Here is a 10,466-nt window from a genome sequence, read left to right on the forward strand (position 1 = left end):
ACGGTATAGCCCCTCTTTTGCTCTGTCTTGGTTTTGTTCGGCACACTTGGAACAGGCATACCTTGCAAAGCACTGACCAGCTGATGCACTAGTCTTCTTTCCTGGACACCCGTAAGGGAGTACCAGTTGTGCTCCCCAGCCTCCAAATGTCCCATACCTGGTAGTTTTAGTTTTACACTGTTCAATCCTGCAGTCTCTCCCATCTCTTTCAACCGCCTGTTTTGTCTTTTAAGGAAGATGCCACATCACCTGCTCTTCATGGAGTGAGTGCCTCTGTTTTGCACAGTCCAGCTTTCCCACCTCGGCCTCCGGCACGGAGAAAACGATACACGATCACACCAGGGCACTTGAAATGGGACCACTTCAACTTGACCTACAAGTACGGACTTGCATTAGCCCTAAGAGTTAGCATTTTCTAAGTGACACTGGGGTCTCTGTTTTTCCTGCCATAGGTATAGATATTAACCATATGAATATTGCTAATCCATTTGCTAGGGAACGGATAGCTGCTAAAGCCATTTTAAAGTAGGAAGTATTTCTACAACTGCTACACCTCTCGCTTCAGCTGTGCATCACGTGAAGCATCATCACTGCATTAGAAGCTAGTAGCACATACAGCTGCGTGCTGAGGCTACTTTATAGTAAAACTAACTGTTCAGGGGAGATTCAGGCTTCAGACAGATAGGCTTCCCAGAACTAGGGACTTCCCTCAGAAGGTAGTGAATTGAATACCAACTCTGTCATGCTGGTATTTTTAAAAGAGCTCCATATGAATCTAAACCATCACTGAGGGAAATTGCTGTTGAAAGGTTCTGTGATTTCAGGAGGACAGAGCTCTGTTAGTGCTGAGTGCCTTTAGGAATCTTTCTCCCTGTTGTCTTTGGGAAAGGATGCCAACTCTTAGATTACTAACAAATAAACAATAAAAAGCCCTTGGCAATTCTAGGGTGAGTGAATGTTAACCCTAATATTTTCAGACACTTCTGCCAGGGAAAGTGGCTGTCCAGGTTACTGATATCCAGCCGGATTTAACCGCTGCTCAGAACCAGCAGCATTTAAACAGTACGATACAGCCGTAGCATGGTCTGGTTTTGATATGAGGGAGCTATGTAAATGTGCAATGCCAGTGCTACTTCCAACAAGCAGGCTGTTCGGAGCCAAAGTTGAAGGAGTCCTATGGATTTTCATGCTGAACTGTTTCTTATTGCTGTCTGGCTCTACTGCTACTGCAGGCATAAGGCCACGTCAGTCCTGTTTGGTGTTCAGCCTTGAGGCAGCTCTCTCCCTGTCCAGTGTGATGGGCTGTGGTGGCCACATCCTGAAAAGATGCTTTTTCTCTGGGAAAATATTAATGGCATTTTGGAATGTGTTTCAGCAGAGTTTGCATGAGTTCACACAGAACAAGGTTCAGGTAATTCACTTAGAAACAGTCTTGTAAGATGAGCACTGGCAGGTAGAATCAGACTGTCACGGTAAACCTCAGACTAGCAGCAGTCCTGGAGGTTTGACTGAAAAAAGATCCGTTTTTCACTCCTGGCTGAGAGTCTGCACCTTCCTGGAGACACAGGAGTCAAATCAGGGTTGTTTTCAATGCCTTATGTGATTACAAAGGTCCTTTTAATGTGGCTGCTAGCTCCAGCCACTCCTGACTTTAAAGTGCAGAGCAAGCCCCGAACCTGACCTCTCAAGAGAGCTGCAATCACTACCTGTTAGACTGCAGTGGCTCGCATGGCAGGTCACAGTGCATTTCAGAAAACACCTGAAAGTGGCCTCTGGCAGCAGCAATGTGTGTTGCAGCTTTTTCTTGGCATTGGGCTGAGGACGTCTTTATGGAGCTGTGAGGGTCTTTCTCACACTCTGGCTCTGTGAAAAACTGACCAGGCTCTGACTGTAACGGGTGGGAGAGTTTTCTGTTACCAACAGATAAGGAAAGGAAAGGAAAGCATTTTGAGCTATGTTTGCAGTGGGTTTGGCTGAGGCAATGGAGGTAAGGAGCAAGGAGGGCAAGTGGGGCAGGCAGAAGGACAGCAGCAGTTGTGTCTGTCTTGAGAGTTCTGCACTAACCCCTTTCTTCTCCACAGAAGCAGGAAGGGGAGTATCTCAAGGTCACAAAAAGCAGGCTGGGAAGATAATTTGCAAGGTGTGGCTGATGCTGCGTTATCTCTAGGTAGCTGTTACACCATCAGTTACACAGAAGTCTTGTTGTAACTGTTGCTAGCCTTATTTGCTTGATGTGCGGTGGTGGTGGCTGGTTGTCGCGTTGTTTAGTGGGTGATGCTGCAGTGCTGATCAGCACGTGTTGACTTCCCGGTGGACAGCAGGGGTTAGTTCTGCCTGTAAGCCCAGACAAAGAACGAGGGGCTGGCACGAACCCGACTCCTTCACACCGAGCAGAGAACGCATATCTCCCTTTACGCTCATCCCAAACAGGCTAAGCCTCATGACACTCTTAATTGTCCAGGTTTACACTCATTAACAGCCTGGCTTGATACGAAACCTTCTGCTCCCTTTAGGATGTGCTGGGACGAAGGGAGAACATAAACAGCATAGCTAAAATACAACCAGAGGGGATAGCAGAATATACACAGCTTTTCCCAATTGCTACGCTTCAGGCAATTTCCTGAATGCAGATCTTCTTTTGGGACAAGGTAAGTTTCTAGGAGCCATCTGTACATTTCCATGGTTCTGCCATCCTGCACCAGTAGTTTTCTTACAGTTCAGCTGCATCTGTGGCCTAAGCAAAAACCTCTCTCCAGTCTCTCTCCCAAGTGATGAGATTTTTTCAAAGGAAATAACTTGTCGTACCATCAAGCCTTGATAGCCTTTGGAACCCTCGTTTAAAAGGTCTGCCTGAGAGTATTATAACTCAGTGTGTGCACATACATTGTAGCCTAAGTGTTATGAATAGGAGTTACCTCCTCTGCTGCTGAAGTGCAGTTGTTTCCCCTTCTAGAAACACTGCACAATGAGAGGTGTTAGGATAAAAATGGTTTCCCAAGAGAACCTTGTCTAAAATGATGCGCTTGAGGAGGGACAAAAGCTGTAGTCCAGAACATGTGATTGTAAAGAATACCAGTAATATATTAGTCCCTGCAAGGGTTTTATTAAATATTCTTAATATCCAGTTCGGGCTACTCCTGTTTTGAACTTACTAGAGTGAATGAAAAGACTTGATTGTCTGATGCAGCCTTGAGAGCCTTCAGCTGATGTGGGAGAAGGCAACAGCATTTTCCTGAAGTTGTTCTGTGTTTCTACAGAATCCTCTCCTTCCCAAGAAACCTCATAAATGCCAGAGACACACGCAAGGGACTGGCGGCTGCGTTCCGAATGTGGAGTGAAGTTTCGCCATTCAGTTTCAGGGAAGTGCCACGCCATGTAGCTAGCGACTTGAAAATAGGTAAGGCTGCGTGGACTCCCGGACTGACAGAACACTCTTGTGTATGTTAACTTCACGTGGGACTTGTAGAGCTTCAGTATGTAAACCAGGAGTTCGGAGGCAGGAGACAGGCCTCCTTTGCTGTGTGGACTTGGCAGGGCCTCTTGGACAAAGATTGGGGCATTGATTGCCTTTAGTCAGGTAGAGAAACTGCTTTTAGTTGCTCTAAGGAGATACTAATATCATAATTAACACTTTCTGTGAATCTTGCAGTTGGGAAACTTTGGGTATTTGACAAGAATTAACCCTCAAAATCTGCCACTGGGACAGGATTATCTCTGTTCCACAGATGGGGAAACTGAATATTGAAAGGTGAAATGACATATCCAAGGTCACACAGAGCCAAAGAGCAGGTGACGGATTCCAGCTTGTTCATGGTTTTGCTCTCTCTTCTCTTGATCCCCTTGAAGCACCACATTTTCTCTGCCTTCTCTCTCCTCCCCTTCCTCTGCCCCTGTATCGCTGTGCAGTAGTTCCTTCCTGAGTTTCTCAGGTCTAGAAAAATGTTAGTGCTGAGCCATTATCTGCTTGGTCTCAACTCCAGATGTAAATTCTTCCTGGGATTTATGGTCTGTGTGAAATAATTATTTCCTGTGCAGATGGCAGCAATATTGAAATAACCAGCAGCTTTACCATTGTTTCGCAACATGCTCTTCACTCTTGTGTTGCATGACGCTACTTACAAGCACATGATAAGCCTTCCCAGAGCCTGTCCTGCTGCCACACGTGAGTCCAGGTGGCCCAATTCCAGCGGACGCAGGGTACACTGTGATGCTGTCGTGACGCTAAGCAGCAAGACGGAGAGCAGCTATGACTAACTGTTTATTTACATTTTAAATGGAACAATTACATCCTGGGGTTATCATGTCATTGTCTAGCTTCTCTCCAAAAAAAAAAAAAAAAAAGTTTCCATGTGGTGTTGCAAAAAGAGCTCAGCATTTCTTTCTGAAAAGTAAACTCATTTGTGTCTGTTGGAAACAGCTCTAAATCCAGGGTCGTCACAGGGCTGAGTATAGTTTGCATCATTCCTGACAATTGTTTTGCATTTATTTTTCCTTGTGTGGCTCTGTAGGCTGGAAAAAACGTGGGATACCATAAGAGATTTTTTTTTTTTTTAAATATATATATATTTTTTTTTTAATTTTTTTTTTTTTTTAGCAAATCACAGGTTTACAGATGTCTGTCCTGGATGGGCTTACCCTGCTAGATATACTAAATCTGCTGGTTTTTTCACAGGTTTCTACTCTATCAATCACACAGACTGTCTGGAGTCTCTCATTCACCACTGCTTTGATGGAACAACAGGGGAACTTGCCCATGCCTTCTTCCCACCCAATGGGGAAATCCATTTTGATGACCATGAGTATTGGATATTGGGAAATACACGGTTCAGCTGGAAAAAAGGTAACACGTCTCAGGGGGTACATAATTAATGCCTGCAGGATTTCGATTTTAGTCCTTGCTCTGTGGTTTACCTAGTACGGGAAAGAGACAACAGAAATGGTTGTGATTTTCTGTAGTTTTGGACGATGTTCGTCTTGCTGTCGTGTGACTGAACTACTCTAAGGGACCGTGTTTGGTGGCAGTGCCATTTCTTTCTGTATAGTTCGGTGGACTTACTCGATAGTTCAGACACATACTCAATAATTACATCTGGCTTCTGCCCAGGCAGGTGCGTCTTGGAGAATGCTACATGTTTTAGTTTTCCTGGGTCTGCAGTAATCTTTGGGTTTGTGGGCACCTAAAAATGTCTCATGTTACTTACGGCTTGGTGGTTTTTCTTCTTGTTTTTTTAAGCACTGTGAAAACTAAACTAACTTTAATTGAAAAGCAGATGGTCCCTGACTAACTAGCAAATTCAGTTCATACTATATGATCAACCCAGTACTTTTTTTTGAAAGTAAGATATTTTGCTTTTCATCAAATAAAAAGAGAGGAGGAGGGATTTCAGGTGACCTAGAGGGACTTCTATCCTCCTTGCTTTCCAAAGCACAGCAACAGATCTAAGATCTAGGAACAAAGACCTAGAAGACATGAGTTTCAAAGCAAGAATGTTAGTATCTATTAGTTTATTATGCAAGATACCAAAACAGGTGTCAGTAATAACACCTCTTGGGAGTCATCCTTCAGTTAAAATCCATCTCTGCTGGAAGCAAGCTTCAAGATGCTACCGAGAAACTTGTTTGACCTATAGGCTATGGGGGATGCAGAGGTCAACGGAGGCTTATTCAGACTGGAATACTCCAGCTAGCAATCTCGTTCCCAAACGGCCATTTCCAGTTGTGGCTATGGGCTGTGGGAACAATGTTAGCAGAAAGCTGACAAGAGCAAGTATTGCGCAGGGTACTTGCCTTCATTTCAAACATTGATCTTCCAGAGCAGTGTTCCTGTAGTCTGGTAGAGTGGCTGTGTGTTCTGCTGTTTAAATTCAGAAGCATGTGGACATAATTGGCTAATCTATTTGCACCCAAGCAGCTACAGAGAAGATGAAACTGGGGCAACCTTTCATAAGACCATACTGCCCTAGTGCTAAAATACTTCCTCTGGTTTTACACCAGGATTGGCAAATGTACTTTACCACACAAAGCTGGCTGTTTTTCCTTTTCTCTTCCAGGTGTTTGGCTTACAGATCTGGTACATGTAGCCGCTCACGAAATAGGACATGCCTTAGGACTCATGCACTCCCTAAACCCCAATGCCCTGATGCACATCAACGCCACTTTGACCGGGAAAAAGACCATCTCTCAAGATGAAGTCTGGGGAATTCACAGACTTTACGGTAAGGAAGCCAGGGTTGTACTCTGGGCTCCTCTGTATAAAGAAGTGTCAGTTGGATCCTGTGGAGCTCTCGTGGCGTTAGACCCTCATCATTTGGCAAGACTAGGCTGTAAGCCAGCAAGCAGTAGGAATCTTACTCCTTTTGATGCAAAGTAAAGCGAGAAGGCTCGTGTAGCATTGTCCGTTTCCAGCACTACTAGCTTCAAGTGTGATAGACAGGAAGCTGGAAGCCTTACAGACTTCACGCTTCCACCTCCCCCGATGGCAGTTCTGAGAGGAGTTTCAGAGGGGTCAGTCCACGGGGTGTCCTCAGACACCTCTGAGCAGAGGCATGGGCACTGTGTGTATTCTCATAGGCCTAGCTCGTTATGCCCCAGCCCAGCAACCAGCTCTGGCCATGGACTCTTGGGGCCTTCTGTGCTGTGGCTTATACAAGAATAAAAGGCTGATTTTAGCCGTGGAGAGCCCCAACAACTCGCACTTGTACATTTGCAAGCATCAGGTGCGCAAAGGGAAAGCTCAAGTGCAAAGGAAGGGGGAAGGCAAACAGCTGTTAATTCTTCTTTTGGCTGGGCTCAGATGTGTTAATAGAACATGACAAAACTCTCCGCAAACCAAACTGGCTGTGGCAAGATTCTCCTGAGCTCCAACACGTTTGCCTGCTGCTCTTCAAACATCACCTAGTGTAGGACTTCAAAATAGCAACTCTCTTGAATGCTACTGCATGAAAGTAACTCGATACATAGCCCACTGCTCGTACGGTAATGGCACCCTGCTCTATTTACTGTGCTCCTGTTTTAGATTTCTTCCTGTCTCAGCTCTACCACTTACACTGAACAATCTGATTTAGGTGAAATGTCAATTTACTTCTCAGAATCCCTCTAATGCCTTGTCTCCTTCTGTTTCAGGATGTAAAGACAGATTATTTATGTGCCCATCATGGGCACAGAAAGGTTTCTGTGAGAAACGCAGGAAGCTGATGAAAAAGCACTGTCCATCTACCTGTGACTTCTGCTACGGTATCTAACTCTTCTTCTGGGGTTCCTGGTGGGGTTTGCACAGAGGGAGGAGGTCGAGGAGGTTGAAGTTTAAGCAGTGTTAGCTGCAGGGAGAGGCAAGATCTTAATTCCACACTAGAAATCGGTGGATGCAAGCAACTAGACCCATCCAGCTCTCATAAGAAGCAGAGCAGAGATGGCCTCTTTCTTACACACTGGAGCCAAGATCAAGGCTTGGAAATTGGCAATAGGTTTTATGTTTAAACATTTTTGGGTCTAAAACATTAAACTGTCCCATTCTTCTCTAGTTTAACTGAAGCAAGGATAGGGAATTTCTGAAAACACAACTACTCCGTGTGCCTCAGACTGCTCCCCTTTTGGACCCAACTGAGGAAGTGAGATGCTGATGAGTAAATTCAGAGATAAGAGATGCAGTTCAGTTCCTGATGCAGTGATGGGACATAAACAAGACAAATGACATCTCAAGCACAGCTGGACTTGAGCTGCTCTGCAGAAAAAGAGATAAAGTATGTTAATCACTTTATCTAGTCTCTCAGTTTTATGAATCAGGGACTAATGCAGGATCAGGTCAAGTTACTGCAGCTGTGGAATTAAGCTTCAGATAAACACCTACTGACATTAAGAAGATGTGTGACCTTAAGAAGATGTGCTGTGTAACTAGTACCTCTCTCTCCAGTACAGAGGTTTTTTTTTTAGACCAGATTAATGCAGAGATGCAGTCAGATAATTACAAACACATGTATTCTAGGGGACTGTTCATATACTGAACGAATACTCTTACATATATATGAAACAGGCAAGTTGATTTTTATCCATACCTGTCAGTTTACACGCCACAATAATTGTTATCTTTGCATATGAATAATGTTACATGTCCATCCAAGGATTGCTCAGTAGGAGGCATTTTTAAATTAATACTTTTAAGGTTCCTTAGGTGATGATGACGTAATTCTGTGAAAGTGTTTTGGAATGACTAAAGCTCGATAATGAGAAATGCTAACTTTCGCTGTTTCTTTCTCTCACTTCTGGTGGATAGAATTCCCATTTCCAACGGTCCCCCCTACTCTGCCCCCACCAAGGACAAAAACCAAGACTGTTTCTGAAGGCAGGAATGTCACCTTCCGCTGTGGACAGAAGATAATTCATAAAAAAGGCAAAGTTTAGTAAGTGCTCCATCATTTATTCTAGTCCTTTAGGAGACTTTACAGCTTACATACCAATTACGGAATTATGACAAAACACTGTAAATAAGAATGCAGTTTGTCTTCTGGAGCACATCACTGTCTCATTTGGCACCCAGAGTAGAAAGGGAGGTGGCTGGCTAACTGTGAGAAGGGAGTGTGCAGATACTGCTCATAACATTGCAAAGCATTTAGTCTGAAAGCAGAGCTATCAGAAATGAGCATGCTGAGTTGAAAAAGGATAAAATCCAACTGATAGAGGTAGCACAAAGATAATTCTTACCACCAAGTGACATTCCCTGGTGCCATATTCTGCAAAAAACTAGTGTCTTAAATTTGCCCTTTCAATTAATAGTTGAAATAACATGCTCGTACGTTAGTATCTAAAACAGAGAGAGATATGGTCAAGGACCCAAATTCCCACCAACTTTGAGTAAGATTCAAGCTCCTAAACTACTCACTCAGGATAGTGCCCTAAAATATACAGTAAAACTTAACCTTGTTTTGTTGAATTCCCATCTGTGCTGTACAGTTACTGAAGCAAAATTTACCAGGAAAAAGAAGAACCAATAACACATATTGCATTGTACTGGACACTTTGTAATTTAATTTCTATTCTTTTTCTTATGACAGCTGGTATAAAGATAAGGAGCTTCTGGAATACTCGTATCCAGGTTACTTATCCTTAAATGAGGATCACATGAGCATCATTGCAAATGCAATTAATGAAGGAACTTACACTTGTATAGTAAAGAAAAAAGAAAGAATCTTGACTACTTATTCCTGGAGAATCAGACTGAAGCACTAACGAGGCCCTGGAGTCAGCACTTCAATTACTGCTAGTTCTGTTTCAAATTTGAAATGTTTCTTTGGCATTTTCTATTTAATCTCCAGTAGCACAACCGAACTAAATCAGCTGCTTCCACACCTTGGGCACAAGAGACTCAGACTTGATGACTGGAAAGTAAAACTTTTCCAAATTAGTTTTAATGATAAAGAATTTATCAAGTATGTGCTGTACAAACAATTAAAAAAAATTTTTTTTTAAAGTGTCAGATTGTGCAGTTGAACTGTGTGGATCGCTGCAGACTGCTGAAAAACAAGAACTTGACTCTTCATGAAACAAATGGATGAACAGATTGATGGCTCGGCTATGTTGCAATGGAGACAGAGGTACTGTGGAAGGAAAAAGACCAGTTATGCTCTGTAAGTGTTTTGCTGTTATTTTTTTTACATCCTGGTGCATAGTACTAGAAGAACTTATGAAAAAAGCGTTAGGAATCCCTGACAGTCATTACATTTAGTGAGATCCTTATCCCGTACTAAAGCAGCCTACATTGCTCTTTGCTTAGGTTCATCCATTTTTAGTTGTCCTCTTAACCTCTTGAAAACAAGCCTCTTCCTACTTAAAAGCACCAACAAAACGGCAAAGCATCTCACACAGTGCGGCATAGGTCAGCAGTCTAGGAAGACCCCTGTATTAGAGCAGAAAGGCTCTATCAGCAAAATTCTCCTCTGATCTAGGACAGCAAAAAGTGCAAGAGAAAAAAAAAAAAGAGACTAATAATTACTGTTTGTTTGGTACAATAGCAATGACTGTAATTTTACTGGCAGACATTTAGCACGAACTCTGCACGTCTTCGTTTAACAGACCAAAGCTGCACCATATGGATCTGAGCATCTCCTCTCAAGGCAGCTCTGTCTTTGGGAGTTGGAGAAGAAAAACAAGAACAAGGAGCTGATCATTGCAGTCGTCAGTAGTTATCATAAGGGGATGTCAAAACTTTAACGAAAGCTTAATCTTTGGGTAGATCCAAAGCATAGCACTGTCTTTTAAACATACCATTTAGGATTACCGAGTTTCATACAATTTCTCTGAGTACCATTTATTTACATTGCATAACCTACTGCTATCTCTGTACTGCTCTCCAACTGTCTGATGCTTCTGGCAGGCACTGTCCACACTGGAATTTGGGGAGTAAGTGAAGGCCCAGGCAAAAGTGGCAGCAGAGGCAGGGTAAGCACTGATAGCTAAGGATCTGCTTTGCCACA

At 43.3% G+C, this 10,466-nt stretch overlaps 1 protein-coding gene across 1 annotated transcript in view; it reads left to right on the forward strand.

Moving 5' to 3' along the window:
* LOC309412511 (E3 ubiquitin-protein ligase MIB2-like) overlaps positions 1 to 9,222 on the forward strand; it is a gene marked incomplete at both ends in the record, with an annotated part of 56,253 nt that extends 47,031 nt beyond the window's left edge. Inside the window, 7 exon segments of the mRNA XM_082009425.1 lie at positions 234 to 379; positions 3,258 to 3,397; positions 4,673 to 4,840; positions 6,051 to 6,215; positions 7,123 to 7,233; positions 8,270 to 8,396; positions 9,048 to 9,222. Of these exon segments, the coding sequence (XP_081865551.1) occupies positions 234 to 379; positions 3,258 to 3,397; positions 4,673 to 4,840; positions 6,051 to 6,215; positions 7,123 to 7,233; positions 8,270 to 8,396; positions 9,048 to 9,222 (1,032 nt within the window).
* Between the last annotated feature and the right edge of the window lie 1,244 nt (positions 9,223 to 10,466).

Source organism: Phaethon aethereus (genome assembly GCF_964289735.1).
Source record: "Phaethon aethereus genome assembly, chromosome: 21".
Taxonomy (NCBI): Eukaryota; Metazoa; Chordata; class Aves; order Phaethontiformes; family Phaethontidae; genus Phaethon; species Phaethon aethereus.